General features: G+C 44.5%; 1 protein-coding gene and 1 long non-coding RNA gene across 2 annotated transcripts in view; one reads left to right on the top strand and one right to left on the bottom strand.

Moving 5' to 3' along the window:
• The window catches only part of CDH23 (cadherin related 23), a 398,874-nt gene that overhangs the window by 32,564 nt on the left and 349,344 nt on the right, over positions 1-16,966 (bottom strand). The window contains exons 37-42 of the mRNA XM_083614292.1: positions 12,987-13,208; positions 12,731-12,850; positions 10,215-10,395; positions 2,653-2,786; positions 2,183-2,392; positions 509-616 (exon numbers count right to left, since the gene is read on the bottom strand). Coding sequence (XP_083470418.1) covers positions 509-616; positions 2,183-2,392; positions 2,653-2,786; positions 10,215-10,395; positions 12,731-12,850; positions 12,987-13,208 — 975 coding nt within the window. The remainder of the gene's footprint in view (positions 1-508; positions 617-2,182; positions 2,393-2,652; positions 2,787-10,214; positions 10,396-12,730; positions 12,851-12,986; positions 13,209-16,966) is intronic.
• Positions 4,649-10,332, top strand: LOC310762827. The gene is made up of 3 exons (XR_014548212.1): positions 4,649-4,853; positions 7,257-7,388; positions 10,219-10,332. It is a non-coding gene; the product is annotated as an uncharacterized lncRNA (long non-coding RNA).

The following is a 16,966-nucleotide window of genomic DNA, read 5'->3' as shown; positions in this document are numbered from 1 at the left end:
TTCAACAGTGGTGTAATAGATCCTCTACATATATTTCTGGAGACAATGGCTAGATCTACCATGTTATACCAAGTTTAGTACGCTTTGTTTCTGAGTTAACATTGAAGAGGCCCCTGGAGACTCAGAAAATACCCCTTTTGTCTTATTTTTTAGGCCTATCTATAGAACAGCATTGTCTCAATTATATAATGTGCAAGCAGATGAGTTCAAAACATTGTATGTCCATTCTGTGAGGTACCTTCACATTTTTTTTTAGGGGGCTGAGAGGATGAGTGGTAACTGAAGGACCCACAATGAAACAGAACATTTGAATGAAGAGCTGTAGAGCTTTTGAAATATTCTAACCTGGGCTGTGAAAACCTCGGTCGGACTCTGTGTCTGAGAAGAGAAACTGATGAAGCAAAGTTTCAGGCTTGAGTCTTGCACCTTTGATTGTTAGCTAGAGCAGCGTTACATGAAATGCTCTCAGTAAACCCAGCGCCAAAGTCAGAAAACTGCGAATAATTACCCGCCTTGCGTTGCGTGCATTTTCTGGGTTGTCCTTCACTGTCACTGTCAAGCTGTACTTGGACACCCGCTCCCTATCCAGTGGACGGTTTATGTACACGATGCCAGTCTGATGAAGAGACAGGAAAGGGAAAAAAGGGGAAAGGGGGGGGGGAATAAACGGAACTGCATTGTTTTGTTTCCTTCACTCTGCCAGTGATGGGGAACATTAAGCAGGGAGCACCAGCACCCATGATTCTGTGCTAACCGCTCAGGCAAGTGAGAATAGGTTATGTTCTGTTCCAACCAGGGTAAAAAAAGAAATTCCATTCTACCAGGTGAATCTGTTATAGAAACTCCCCTTCTTTGGAACACAGGAGTCAGGAAATGGAAAAAAGAAAAGAAAGACCTTACACCCTGAAATCTGGGCCTGAAGATGACTAGTTAAAGCTACTGAGAAGTAACTTTTCTAAAATGCTTTTCTAAAATGCTGCATGTGACTACACAGGGCTGGACTGATTTTTTTTTAAAAAGAGGTTAATGTTACTATCACTAGGTGCTTGCTGTTGTTTTCAGGTAGGGCTTTGTTATTTGAATCTCTTCTCAGCCCAACCACCAGCATACTATGAAATTAGTAGGAAGGGCTGGAAGGAAGGAGGCCTTGCGCATTGACTCAAGTAGGCACGAGGCAGTCAGAATTGGGCTACGATTTGAGGATCTGTGCAGCGGCAACAAAGGAAAAGAAGTGAAACCAATGATTTCAAAACTGCCCATTGGTTCTGAGTGCAAATGAGAAGTGATTTCCAGACCCAATGACCTCTTCAGACCCATGTAACTTAAAAAAGAAAAAGAAAAGATGTAGGCCCTCTGCAATTTGCAGAATAGAGCTCAGGTATCTAAAGCTAGGTGGAAAGATGACAATGAGTGCATTCTAATTAAAGGACACTTATGAAATTCAAATCAGTATGAAGTGTGAAGTCATGCTTTTCTTTTCATGCAGGCTGTAGACCTGGAGCAGCAGAGCTGAAAGAAAACACATGCCAGCCTCTTAAAACCACTGAAAGCCTTTACCCGTTGCCTCCCAGTGGCAAACACCATGCTGCAAGTTATATACTTTCTTTGCATTGTGGTCTCCAGACATTTCTCAGATGTTGAAGCAAATAAAAGGAGAGAGTGGAACTATGTGCATCATCTATATATGTTGCTAACACCTGCAAGTCTTCCCTGAGCTTTTGGGTGGGATTAAAGTCCAAATAATCAAATAAATATAGCCAACGTTTGATGTGCACATCTCTAAGCTCAGGCTGGTATTATGCCAGCTGCACCTTATCGTGGAGACTGCAGGCTTGGACTGGTGAGATATGCCTTAGTGACATCATGTCTGGATTACTGCCATGTGCTCTGCCTAGGACTGCCTTTGAAGAGCACTGGGAAACCACAACTGGTCCCAGATTCTGCAGCCAGGCTCTTAACAGGGGCCACATAAAGACAGCATGTATATCCGTATCGAGACAGCTAAGCTGGTTTCCAGTTGAGTTTCCCAGGCCCAGTACTAAGTGCTGCTGAGGCCCAATAAAGCTCTTTATGGGTTGGAACCAGGATATCTGAAGGACTACCTTCCACACATAAACAATCCTGATTACTGAGATCTTCATGGGAGGCTGTGTATCCCAACGTTAAAAAAAGAGAGACTTACGGTGCCATTGATGTAGAAAGCATTGTCTATATTCCCTGCTGTGATGCTGAAGGTTAAAAGAGCATTCCTGCCGCTGTCAGCATCACTGGCAAGGATGCGGGTGACGAAGCTGGAGATGGGAGCATTTTCACTGAGAGTGAGATTCATTGGTAGGTTGAGGAGGACGGGGTCGTTGTCGTTTATGTCCAGAACACGCACTCCCACCAAAACCTAAACCCAAAAGAAAGGAGACAGATGAGGAGAGGGGCAAACAGGCCTGAGACTATTAATACAAAGAAGAATTGTCCATATGGTTCTTCCATGGCAATCTAGGTGTGTCCCCCATATTGCTTAATAGAGGCAACACCTCCTTAGGTTTTTCATTAATCAGGTACAGTTCTGTTTTCTCACCCCTGCACAATTCACCTCTCCCCCATGGAGGATTCAGAACCTCATCTTTGCAGTGTGGCCCCTGGACCACAAACACTTACAGTGGAGCTGAGAGGAGGCACCCCTCTGTCCTTGGCAGCAATGGTGAGGTTATAGAAAGCAATGTTTTCTCGGTCAAGCTCAGCATCCTTCCGCACGCGTAGCTCCCCTTCCACAGGAGAGATCACAAATTCTCCTGCAAGTCAGATAGACACAAGGATGCTTAAGGAGCACAGGAGAAACAAGCAGGGAAGGTTTGCCAGCCTAGAGCACCATGGAAGACTGCACTCAAGAGCACTGCATGCTCTCACAACCTCCTTTTCCGGGGGGAAATGTGTTAATGGAGATGGTCAAGAAGGTGCACTGAGAACGGATCAATGAAGTCCGCCTAATGCACTTCTGCAGATACTAGTCTGAGAGGGGACTGTGTATCTGTTGTAACAGGATGTCACCAGGCCACAAGATCCAGACAGAAAGAGAGGAACGTTGCCGGTGATCTCCCAGTGTCTATGTTGGTGCTGGGTTCTCCTACAGCACTCCCATGCTAGCAACACATCCTAATGCTCCCCAGGTCTTAGGTGATCAATCTGATATCAAACGATTGATTGAGGTGAAATGATCAATCTGATGACCAGAGAGAAGACAACTGACATCCTTATCAGGATGCCGCACTGGGGAGATAAGTTTAAAGTCCCCCCCACCTCACTGTCTACTTTATTTGTTTATTTATGATGGGGTGTTGCAGGGAGAATTTCCTTGGGGGGCTGTCTCCTGGGCCAGGGCTTAGCCACATCAGGTAAATTTTTGTCTTAAAGGTAAAGGGACCCCTGACCGTTGGGTCCAGATGCGGACGAATCTGGGGTTGCGGAGGTCATCTCGCTTTACTGGTCGAGGAAGCCGACGTACAGTCATGTGGCCAGCATGACTAAGCCGCTTCTGGTGAACCAGAGCAGCGCAAGGAAACACCGTTTACCTTCCCACCGGAGCGGTACCTATTTATCTACTTGCACTTCGTGCTTTTGAACTGCTAGGTTGGCAGGAGCTGGGACTGAGCAATGGGAGATCACCCCATTGCAGGGATTCGAACCACCAACCTTCTGATCGGCAAGCTCTAGGCTCTGTGGTTTAACCCATAGCGCCACCCGCAAGTTTTGTCTTGAAGATTGTTTAATACATTGGTACGTATTACTATGAAAATGAAATACTGAACTCTATGCTACTTAAATCTGAGCAGTGGTAGAAAGTATACTCTCTCTCCTTGCATTCCTCACTGACGTATGAAACAAGCCACAATCTGTATAGGATTGTAGCCTCAGTCTCTCATTAGAATATAAGAACTACCTTGATGAATCACTCCAGTAGAATTTGCCAACCTTTCGGGGCTTATGGGGAACATTTGCCAGCAGGAGAAACTGTTGTGGACACCACACGCCACAAAATCATGCCCACACTGCAACCACATTCACTCTCCAATGAACGAACTGCATTCATTCAATTAGGCTTGAAAAAAGTGTTGTAACTGTTGTCAATCCTAGTGGTGGTGTGGGTAGAGGTGATTTTCCTGGAGAGTCAGCTGCAACCTCCAGGAACAGCACACAGACTCCAACTAGGAGTCATTTATTGGCTAGAAGTGTGATTTCAGTGGGGGTAGAGATCTGGAGATGAGAGCCTAGGGATACCAGGAAAGACCTCTGTGGGGCATGCCTGCCTAAAGGTGCCACGTTGGCAAACCATGATTTTGCCCATAATTTTGTTTTCACCAACAGCTAGCTTCTGGCAGTTATGAGCAAAGCAAGAAGGTTGTTCTCTATTTAATTCCAGCATCTGATATTCAGAAGTATACTACCTTCTAGCACAGAGGTTTCATTTAGCTAATTTGCTAACAGCTGTTGATAAGACAATGAATTTATCTAATCCTTTCGAAAGTCACACATTCTTTATTTTGTCTTTCCTGGCCTATGATCAAATCACTTTGCTGTCTACCCAGAGTCCCACCACTAAATGAGAGAGAGACAAATGTCTCTTTATCCAATGATTTCTTCACACCATTCATCAATTCCAAAATGCCGATCACGCTCCCAGCCACTTTCTTTTCCCTCCTAAACTATAAAGTCACAAAATGCTGCTTTTCTTCCACACAGCACTCTGGAGCCAAATCCAGTAGGCCTCTGTGCTCTGGCAGTGAGTGCATGTGGCTGACAGAGTCAGCTTGTTTCTGCATTTGACCAAACAAGAACTGAAAATGAAAGCAGTCTTGAGCATGGTTTGTTTAGATGAAGTCCAAGCCAGTTTTCTCACAATTCTTTCCTTTGCCTCGCCCTTTTTTTCCTTACTATTCAAAGAATACTTTGAATGGTTTTGCTGTCAAAATATACACTTGCCACAATAGAGAGGCTGCAAATATTTCATCTGGTAATCTTAAAAAAAAATAAAAATTAAACCCTATTTGCATATAAATAGAAAGTCTGGGCTTATTTCTGCCAGAGACTTGTCTTTGGGCCAGACAAAATGAAATGTGGGAAATCCATCATCAGATATATCAAATTTTCCCCTTTGGGAAGGGGGAAAAAAAAGCAGCCACACAGGGGGAGCGGATTGAATTGGGACTATAGCTCTGGGGAAGGGGGTGGGGCTTAACCCTTTCTCTACACTATTTTCCCCAATCTAAATCTTTCCCAACTGCTTTTTGCCCTGCTTGGAGAAAACGTATCACCTCCTGGCAAATAGAAGGGGAAGAAATGAAGGCAGTGAGAGATTTTACTTTCTTGGGCTCCATGATCACTGCAGATGGTGACAGCAGTCACGAAATTAAAAGACGCCTGCTTCTTAGGAGAAAAGCAATGACAAACCTAGACAGCATTTAAAAAACAGAGACATCACCTTGCCAACAAAGGCCCATATAGTTAAAGCTATGGTTTTCCCAGTAGTGATGTATGGAAGTAGGAGCTGGACCATAAAGAAGGCTGATCGCCCAAGAATTGATGTTTTTGAATTATGGTGCTGGAGGAGACTCTTGAGAGTCCCATGGACTGCAAGAAGATCAAACCGATCCATTCTTAAGGAAATCAGCCCTGAGTGCTCACTGGAAGGACAGATGCTGAAGCTGAGGCCCCAATACTTTGGCCACCTCATGAGAAGAGAAGACTCCCTGGAAAAGACCCTGATGCTGGGAAAGATTGAGGGCACAAGAAGAAGGGGACGACAGAGGACGAGATGGTTGGACAGTGTTCTTGAAGCTACCAGCATGAGTTTGACCAAACTGCAGGAGGCAGTGGAAGACAGAAGTGCCTGGCGTGCTCTAGTCCATGGGGTCACGAAGAGTCGGACACGACTAAACGACTAAACAACAACAAATCCTGTTTTCCCTATGGAGGAAAACATGGGTCGAGGAAGCATCCAGAGCAGAAAAATGGCATGGATGGGAAGGGTTAATGCCTCTCTCCTCCCCACCCCCTCCACCAGCCCTGCAGTTCTGCTTCAATAAAAACCCGGAGATCTGCTCACAGCCTAGTCTTCCATTTAGAAGACCCACAATCAATATGACGTATTTCTCTTTCCTCTTGGTTTGAATGTATCCGTGTGGAGCTTACTGTCTATTTGTTTGGTTTTAAGTTGCCTTGGGTCGCCCTGGCCAAGATAAAGCGGCTGACAAATTGAATAAATGAAAATGAAACAAAACAGAGGGGACACTTACACATGTTTGGTGGACCTGTGAAAAAATCAAAAGCTTCTGGAACACAGTATATGACGAGCTTAAAAAAATGTTTAAGTATAACTTTATGAAAAACACAGAAGCTTTTCTACTAGGGATAACGCACACAGGTATAGGATGAGAAGATCAGAACATATTCCGCTATGCCACAGGAGCGGCAAGGATCTTAATTGCTAAAAGCTGGAAAAAAGAAACTGTGCCAACAAAAAAGGAATGGCAAGACCAACTGTTAGAGTATATTGAACTGGCTAGATTAACAGAGGTAATTAGAGATCACACTAGACAAGAGTTTCAAAAAGCATGGGGAACATGCAGAGAATACTTCACAAAACAGTGCCCTAAAATAAATACCTGGACTTGTTTCGATTAATGTCTGCAGGGGACTTTGTGGATATTTAAGTTATAATCAGAAAAATATTAATAATTCTTCATAAAGGAAACAGTTTATAGGAAGTAAATAAAGAGGCCAGATACAGGATAAAAGAAGTCTTTTATTTGGTTGTTTGTATTGTTGTATGTTATGCTCACTGCATGTTATGTTCACATTTAATGAGGGTGTATTTGTGTATTTGTTGGGGTTGTGTTATGTTGTAAATAAAATTCCAATAAAATTAAGTTGCCTTAGTTCGCCCTGGCCAAGATAAAGGGCTGACAAATTGAATAAATGAAAAGGAAACAAATAATCTTAGCTGAGTGTTCACACTTGTAAGCACAATTTGCATTTGGCTATTGTACACCTAGTTAGGGAACTTCCCTCCTCTCCTTGAGCCTACTAATGTCCCAGTGTTGCAAAACCTTTCTGCTTTTAGCTTTCTTGCTAGGGGCCATGAATAAACCAGCAGAGAACTGAAGATGATTAATTAAAATCCAGCTGAATTGTATTATGTTCTAATGGGACTTTTTATTCTTTTTGTTATTGGCACACAAAATTAAACGTGGGCTTTTTTCTTTCAGCAAGGGGCCCACAATGCACTAGGAAGCCTGAGGATGTTGGCTAAGACGGACTCTTTCAGAAGACAACCCTTCCTCAAATCCAATCACGGTGATGCTTGAAAATCATGGTTCCTTCCCCTAGCTTGAAACTAGGTAGATTCTATCCAAGAGTCAATGCTACAGAGACCCTAAAAGTGAATGAAATACATTTCCTGCCCTCTATCAGTATACAGTCGTACCTTGGAAGTCGAACGGAATCCATTCTGGAAGTCCATTCTACTTCCAAAACATTCGGGAACCAAAGCGCAGAAGCTCCTGCAGCCAATCAGAAGCCCCGTTGGATGTTCGGCTTCCAAAAGAATGTTCGGAAACCGCAAGACTCACTTCCGGGTTTCGATCGCTTGGGAGCTGATTTGTTCGGGAGCCAAGGTGTTTGAGATCCAAGGTATGACTGTACAAGAATTTGCTGATATGTTGGTTATGTTGACATACGATGTATTTATTTAGACCTGATTAATGATGCAATTTTATACATGTGTACATTACTCACAAGTGGGCCATACATAAAACAGTGGGGCTTGCTACCAGGTACAGGGCTGTAATCCTAAACATTCCTATCTGAGGGTGCCTCCCCCATGAAGACAGTGGAGCTTGTTTCCAAGTAAATATGTTGCATGATTAAGAGATCTACATCCAGCTTTTAAGATTAAGAGGTTTCAAGCAGACTTCTTTGACTCCGTAGAGCAGAGTGCAAAGCGGTATTCAATCCCTTCCTAGACAAGCTTCATAGTCCTTCTAGCACTCTTGGTTGCTTGGCGGGGGGGGGGGGGGTGTTTGTGGCATGAACTTGCAAAACCTCAAGGATCTTCTAGCCGGGCAAGTACAACAGGTTTGCAATGTTTCCTCTCATGGCGGATGCTGCCTGTAACAGGATTTCCTGATGTAGACACTCGCCTTCTCAGAAAGAGGCCTCTTGAAGGGATAGTTTTGAAATGTCCCATTAACTATCCTTAGGCGATTCTTTGCACATGCCTTTCCTCCCTTTCTCTTCCACCGAAAAGTTTGTGTACTCTGAAATAATCTGCCTCATATTCAGATTGAGTGTACGACACTGCAGAGATTCCAAAGCGTCTCACACAAAGGCTGTCATTGCCCAACTTTATGCAAAACCTGCTTGGTTTGCAGTAAAAACACACCAACACACAGTATTTCTCAAGGAGCTACAGCGTTGATTGTGGCTGTTATACATGACTTCACAAACCAGTGGTGGAAGCACACTGCACGGCAAAGTACACAGCAGTGTGTACACAGCCAAGACAGCGACTGCCCCGAGGTCACCCAGTGAGCTTCCTGGGGATTTATTTGAACCCTGGTGTCTCTGTTTTTAGTCTATGGGTTGCTGGTCTTTTGAAAATTGTAAGCACACTGGCAAACCAGATAAGCTGTTGTGAACACCACACACAGGTTGTGGCAAACACACACACATTCCCCTCTATCCCCCAGCAATTAGGCTTGGAATAAAGTGCTTTCACTTTCCCTCCCAAACCTAATGGGAAAAGGGATGTGATATTCCTGGAGGGTGCAACTGAGGAAAGCAAGAATTAACCTTCCCTCCCCAGCTGGAATCTCCTCCTAGCAACAAGGAAGATTAAACTAAGGCTTTTATTGGCTTTTTCCAAGTCTAATTTCAGTGGGAGGAGAGTCTGTGGGCAGCAAGGAAGGCCTCTGCAGATGCCAGGTTTGCAACCCGTGTCCCAGCCCAACACTCTGACCACTAAACCACAGTGCCACTGACCACTGTACCAAGGAACCAAATGTGAAAAAGCAGCACTGGAAACGTAAGATACTCATAACAATGTTATTGTTGCAGTAATTACTATTACTCATCACCAGGGCTGGCCCAAGACATTTCACCACCTGAGGCAAAGGACAAGATGAAACCTTTCCCCACCATTGTTCTGCATACAGAAACCCACAGAGCTGGAAGTGGGATCTTGCTTCAGTGCTGGCAATGGAGCAACATCCTCCATCTGACCTGAGGGCAGCAGGCTAGCTTAGGAAGTGAAGGGCAAGGTGCATGGCATATATAGCTTGAACCCCCAACACCTCTCCCCTGCTATTTCACCGCTCCACCCAGCACCTACTTGTGGCCTGCTCAGCCAAAGGCTGAAGTGGTGCATCCCATGAACAGGGCCACACATGTGCACATTCAGTGAGTAGCTGCACCTGAGATCTTGCTCTGTCAGGGACCTTTCTCAGCAGTTTTCTCTGCAATATACTGTGATAATGCGGCTGCTGACTAGGCAACACAGCCAGCCCAGGTCAGTGGCAAAGCAAGAATAATTGCTGCAGGCTCAAGAGAACAGGAAGAGTAGGAGCCTCAGGAGAGGGGAGGGAGGCCAGAAGGGAGGGAGCCAAGGGAGGCCAGAAGGAACAGCTAAGGGGCATCCACTCCTACCCCCCATAAACCTGAGGCAGCTGCCACCATCTGTCTAAGGGTAGGACCCGCTCATCATTTCCAGAGTGTTTCTGATGCGCAATGTGCTTTGTAATTCCTCCACACAAAACTCTCTGAGATAAGCCACAAGGACGCCCACTCTACATATTTTTGTTTCATTGAAGCAGATGGACAGCGACTTGCCTGAGTCTACCCAGTGAATTAGTGGCAGGAATAGAATTAGACCAGAGTTATCCGGGGTTGAAACAGAGAACTCATTCAGTTGGTTCTTTTTAGCTTTTACTTGTGACTTAGACAAGAGGACACCGACCTTATTCCACACATATGGAAACTAAGCCTTAGTAAGAAATGCTATTTGCATAGGGGAGCACTGGCCCAGGCAGAAACAGAATACTGACTCCTTGTCTTGTGCTACTAACCCTGAGATGATTTCTGCACACATGCATGATTTAACTGCATTTTCTGGACGGGCTGAGAACTGCAAATTCAAGAGTTCCTGTTCTCTTTCTTTCTCCACTTACCAAGGGGATCCCCTGCGATGATGCTGTACTCCACTTGTCCATTGGGTCCCGAGTCTCCATCGTGGGCAAGGAAAGTCCACACCCTTGGCCCTGGCTGTCCTTCTGTGATGTCAAAGGGCCCTTCGTAGGAATGTGGGAACGTTGGTTGATTATCATTGATATCGTTCAAATTCACTAACACCTTAAGACAAAAAACACACAGAATAGTTTGCAAACGCAGCCAAAACAACAAGTAAAAGCTATGAAGCCTGTTATCGAGTACCTGCAGCCATCTTGTACACAACCACCAGTATAGTACTGCTAGTTTTATTTATTCATTTCACTTATCTCAATTTCCCCCACTGTATTTCTTTATTTGCAGCAACAAACACAAGCATTCTCAATAACCTTCATACAGAAATTAACGGCATCCAATGACATCCATCTCTGACTTAAAAGGATTTTGCACAGACTGGCAAAACAAAGAACATCTGAAACCCAACATTCCAGTGTAATTGCAAAGCTATGTTTCTTGACAAGGTAAATTTGTACGAGGATTTGCCAGGTCGAACCCTGATCGGGCCCAGGTCAGATGCAAGCACACCCTGGGAACTCTGTGCAATCAGCTGTTTGGTATTTATTACGCTGCTGCAGCTGTAATCAGTTTATTCTAGGAACCATGGAGAACAAGGTAGGGCTTAACGTGTGCCTGGAATCAGCTCTGGAAACTGTTCTGGAGGGCAGGCCTCATTCTTGAGCACATAGTTAAACTTAAGCAATGAAGAATGGGCAACAGAGTCGTTCAGCACGGAGTAGCCACACCCATCTCCACACACTGATTAGAAAGAACGGTGCTTGCAAATGAGAGGACGTGTTATCCTGATAAGACTTAATTTTCAGTTGCTTTTATGGCAGTTATAAACTAACCAGTGGATCATGGAAGAACCCTCATAGTTGCACAGTCCTGTTGAGAAAGCCATTACTAGGCGGTGCACTTTGATTCTAGCCCTCAAGATTTTTGGAAAATACTTGAGAATATGACTGCAGTTGCAGGAATTCTTCAGTGTGGGCAAGCAATTTCCACTCAAACTCCGAAGCTGCCCTTGTGACTTATTAATCTAGTCTATGCAGAGTCCAAGATAAGCCCTGCCTGTCTACACCCACACTGCACAGGGTTGTAGAAGCCTGCAATTGTGGAGTTAAACAGCAACTTGCACAACAGTGTCTCCTCCAACATGATGCCTGCTCTGTTACATCTGCAGCATGGAAGCCCCTTTAATCCACTCCTTGTGACAGCAGTTACTGCAGGGTGGAGGGGATGCATGCAATGGTTCACCACGTTAGGTTTTAGCACACTGCTGTGAAGCTTTCTTTTTGGATGTTTGCTGTGCTACAGTGCACGTACCATGTCGTTTCTCATGCGGGTCACTGCACACGGACAGGTGCCGCACGGAACAATCTATAATGATATCTTTGTGTTGGCCATAATACAGAAACTGATCCCGTATGTACATTGCAGCAAAAATAACGGAGCTAGGTAGTACTTCTCATTAGTATAAGAGTGAGCAGATTCAAAGCAGAGGAGAAAAAAGGGAAGGACCTCTCACATGGCCTTCCTTGAACAAGGAAGCAAAACAGCCTTCAGGAAACTGCAGGAGGAAAGTGCAAGCAAAGAGTGAGCTACACAAGTCTAGAGTCGAAAGGTAACTCAAAGGTCACCTTGTTCTGCCACAGCAGCAGTATTCCTGATAGCTGACCTCTATTTGTTTCCCTTTCCTTTCCTTTTTTGCATGTTTAGTGTATAATGGTTTTTGTTACCTATTGTAGCAACATAATATAAATATATATTTTTAAACCCTCTAATGATGGAGAGGCTCCACCATCAGCTTTCAAGGACATCTGCTTCCATTGCTGAAGTTCTTCCTAATGTTGAGTTGAACATCCCTTTCCTGTAATTTGAACCTGTTGATTGGGGTCCCACCCCCTTGGAGCAACAGAAAACCTATTGGTTCCATCATCCATGTGACAAACCTTGAAATATTTGAAGATGGCCAATCCTGTCACCTTTTAATCATCTGTTCTCCAAGCTAAACATATGTCTCTTTACACTTTTCTCATAGGGTCTCCAGATCCCTCACCATCTCTGTTGCCCTTCTATGGGCCACCATAAACATATTTCTTAAAATTCGGTGTCCAGCAGTGATTTTCCCTCTTTGCCAAATACTGGAGACAAGTGAGAGAGAAGTATGTTCTTCCCAAGGAAACTATCCATGGAATTTCCTCCTATTGAGAACCACAGATATAGTTGCTCCTTTTAAACGGTTTCTATAACGCAACAGCAATTGAATTGCAGAACATGCAAGAACGCAAAAAAGGAGAGAGCAAGAAGTTTGCTGTGCACACTTCATAGAATGGGAGATCATTAATCTCATTAGCTGTTGCATGTTATGGAGGTTTAGCTTCTGGAAATGCAAGCAGCATCTGGAAGTGCTTTTGGATGGCTGCTCATTATCCGTTATCCCGGAAGCGATACGTACTGTTGTGGTGGATGTGAGACGGCGTGAAGGGATTGGACACTGGTCTGTGGCAGTGACGATCAGTGTGTAACGCCCGTGGCTGATTTCATAATCCAACTCCTTCATTGTGCTGATTTGTCCCTAAAATGAGAGGCCAAAACAAAAGGGAAATGTTAGCTTTAGCTTTTGGCAATGAGGGCGTATGCTCATGGAATGTTGGGTACCGGGGCTCAATACCTTTGTGCAAAGTGAAACAGCGATGTGAAAGTGTACTAACCGTAGTGCTGTTTATGTGAAAAGTGCCCATGATGTTCCCCTCTGTGATGGCATATGTAACTGTGCCGTTTGGCCCTTCGTCAAGGTCCACCGCATTGATGGTGATAAGGATTGCATTAAGTGTGCCGGGGCCCTCATCCAGTGTGACTTCATACTGCTGCTGCCGAAATACTGGAGCATTGTCATTCTCATCCAGGACGGTGACATAGACCGTGGTAGTAGCCTGTGAGCAAACACTGACACATTCAAAATCATGCAAGGATAATAATAAAAATAAAAGTGTCTAGATGCGAGCCATGCACTTAAGCCTACACACACATTTCCACAAGCTTCCAGAGGTTAACAAATACATCCATCTTTAAGATTATGCCATGGTCAACTGTCAGGGTGGCTGTCTGGAGGAGGTCAGCAATAACTCACAGGGTGTTAGTGAAGTTAACGCTCTATTCAAAGAAACAAAACAGCTCAGGCAGAGTGAGCACAACAACGCTTCCAAGCAGATCTTGCCCCAATGAGGACTGAAGGTCCCCACCTTTCCAACAGCTTTCCAAGTCTCCTCCTCCCCTGGTTCCTTCCCAAGCAATCTGAGGCTCCTTCATCTTGTCTATCTTTGCTCCACCCTCTTCATACCTCTTCAGGTTCTGGCAGACCAAGGCGAAGTGGAGCTGGTCACTGCAGGAAGGGAAGACCTCCTCACCAGCCTGACTCACTGCTGCCTCTTGATGCCCCCTCGTCTCCAGCCTCCTCTTCTGACTCTGATTCTGGACTTCTTTTTGCTACAGACTCTTCCTGCTTACTAAATCCTGCTACCTCTTCAGCTTCTCACACCTCCTCCCAGTCTGCTCCCTCTTCTCCCTCTAACCACTCGTTGATGTCCCACCCATCCCCTGGTTCTGAGCCTTCTTCCCTTGGGGGTTCCCCAGCTGGTGTCTCCCACCATTCCTCTGCATCCAGCCTGTCCATGACATCAACTGATGTTATCCAGGAGGCACAGCCACAGAAGGGATTAAATAAGACATTTGGTCAGGCATACTAAGCAAACAAGAAACACAAGCAATAGGCAACATTATTTTGGCAGTGCCTCTGAGAGACACTGAGGGGGCTTCCAGACAACCTGTTTAACAAGCATTATTGAGGTTATCCAGGAGGCATGGCAAAAGGTATCACGGTATACAAATGAATGCATTGTGGTATATTAAAATAGGGCAGAACAATGGACCAGAATTTAATGAAACAACCTACTGTAATGTGTGAATAAACCCTGCAGTACAGAAAGGCCTATTAACCCTTCCCAATTGTCACAGGAGCCATGCAAAATGCTCTCAGCAAACTACAGAATGTTCAACTAATTCCACAACAGACTTCTAAAATAAAAACCATTAACTCTCTTTTTTTCCCCTTTGTAATTTTTGGGTCCACTCTGAAGGACTTGGATGAAATATATCCATTTGGCTTTGCCATTCTTAAACAGAGTAGGGCAAACTTTGTCAATCTGGTCTGCATCTTGTGTTTCGAAAACTGCATTTCCCCCCCATTCTGAAATCAATTATGAATCGCATGGGATTTGAGAGGAAGAAAGGAAAATGCTTAAGAAAGGAAGAACAGGCTGCTGGATCAGGCCAGCATCCTATTCTCATTGTGGTCAAACCAGGTGCCTGTGGGAAGCCCATAAGAAGTACCTGCAGCACTCTCCCCCCCCCCCCGAAATTTCCAGCAACTGGTATTCATATGCATTCTCTCTGGGATGAGGTAGAAGAAAGCCATTGTTAGCCTCATCTTCCATGAGTTGTCTCATCCTCTATTGAAGCCATCCAAGTTGGTGGCCACCCCTACGTCTCTATTCCTGAATTACAACTGTATGCACCCCAAGGTAAAAAGCCAAATCTAATAAACCAAGAGGATTTAGGAAAACTTTCACACAGAGCCTTGCTGTGCACTTCCCCCACAGCCAGCAAGTAATGATATACATTCTGGACATACTGCCCACCTTGAAATGCATGTGGTAAGGGAGTTTGGCTTTCCCTGTTATGGGGCAAGTTGCTTTGCAGAAGAATGCTATTTCTTATTTATGGAGAGAAGTACAGCCGAAAAGTTATCCATGAAAAAAGAAGACTTGGGGACAAACCACATGTCATGCAGGAAATCGAAGAATGGCCATGCAATTCTAACAACAAGACCTATTGAATTCACTAGGGATTAGTCCCAGGTAAGCAGAGTTAGGATTGCAGCCGAACACTCCCAATGTTTACTTTTATTTTTAAACAAGTGTAAGGAATTCTGAATTTGATCAGAGCAGCTGTGCTTGGGAAGGGAATGTTTAACTAGTCCCCAATCCAAATGCGCCCTCCCCCCAGCTGCTGTGGTAAAAAAATTATAATACATGGACCAAGTATTTATCATTGTCCCTTGTGGGGCTAATAGCAGCTTGGAGAGAAGATTTAGATCAGAGGAAGCGTTAAGCACCTTCAGCGCTGCTGCTCTTAACAAATTCAAACTGAATGCCCTGACAAGACGTCATTAATGGAACATGAGCTCCCTTTCAGGCTAGATTTCAGAAACTGTTTCAGCAGGATGGTCTGCTCATGCAAATCAACTCCCTTTCCCTCCTTCCTTATCAGAAGCAAGGGCTGATTCAATACATCAAAGGTCTGCTGCATTCTTCAAATTGTACCTGTCTGTTGAGGAGATTGAACAAGTGGCCTCAAAGCCTACTGTAAGCAGCACTGCCTTTCAGATAAGACCAGCCAGCCCAATCAGTTTAATTGGCCACACACTGTTTCTGCAACATCTCCTAGACAAAGCTCCAGGAAATCATGTAACAACATAGTACACAGCAGAGCAGTTATGCAACATTTTGTGGTTGAAGCGCTGTCTGATCACGCAAAAGACATCTTTGCTAAGAGCCTCTTGCAACTTTCCCTGCTCGGTTTTCACGTGTGAGCATGACATCTCCTTTCCTTTTGTACTCTTTTTGATCTTTCTTTTCTTGTCTTCAAAGCCGCGCCATCTCGACTTACTATTTTATCTGGTTACTTTAATATTGCTATGTCAGAATCAAAGAGCATCTTTTAAAAGCACAGTTGAGAGAAAGGGGGAGAGAGAGAGAGAAAGAAAGCCAAGCACTGCATAAACCATTGGAGTTTAAGCTGATTGACATATCCACTTGACTCACAAACATAAGCAAATAAAATAAATAAACACCACGTGTCTCCTCCCTCGCCACCACACAAGCACACACACTTGTGCACAACTTGTGTAGTAATAAGCAAATCTACTTTCAGCTCCAAAAGTACCAGATGCCGAGAGAAAAAGCACTGGGATGATTGACAAGCACCTGGAGAATTTTTCAAGTATGGGTTTCAAATGTTTGATGCAACACTGCCTTTTAACAAGTCCATCTTGCCTCAATATTCCCTACTCTGGCTGGCAGGGGCTTTCTGGTCTACCTCATTCCTGCCCAAGAGCCAATAATTGGAAGTGGTGGTAGCATCTGTTCAGGTGTGTTTTACCTCTGAGCTACACCGTCTTTCTACATTGTTAACTTTCAATTCCTCCCCCTCCCTTAAGGCTTCCCCACCAGTCCCAATTCTAGCAAGAGGCAGTGTGCTCAACTGCAAATTCTCTGGCGGAAGCAGTCAATGTACAAGTCCAGTGTGGTATTGCGTCCATCAGAAGGGGTCCATGTATCTGAAGAAGTGTGCATGCACACGAAAGCTCATACCAAGAACTAACTTAGTTGGTCTTTAAGGTGCTACTGGAAGGAAAAGAATTTTTTTTGTTTTGACTATGGCAGACCAACACGGCTACCTATCTGTAACTGCAAATTCTCTGGTACCCTAAGAGCAAAACCTGTCTGCATCAAACAACTCTTTGCAACCTACTTTTTTTTCTGAAAGGAAAAAAAATTGTTAGAGGCTTTGATAATTAAGTGGTATATAAATCCTGCTAAACAAACAAATAACTGGCGGGGGCGGGAGGCTG

Source organism: Podarcis filfolensis (genome assembly GCF_964270895.1).
Source record: "Podarcis filfolensis genome assembly, chromosome: 5".
NCBI classification, from domain to species: Eukaryota; Metazoa; Chordata; class Lepidosauria; order Squamata; family Lacertidae; genus Podarcis; species Podarcis filfolensis.
The sequence above is the reverse complement of the archived record's forward strand: the minus strand, read 5'-3'. Positions and strand labels throughout refer to the sequence as shown.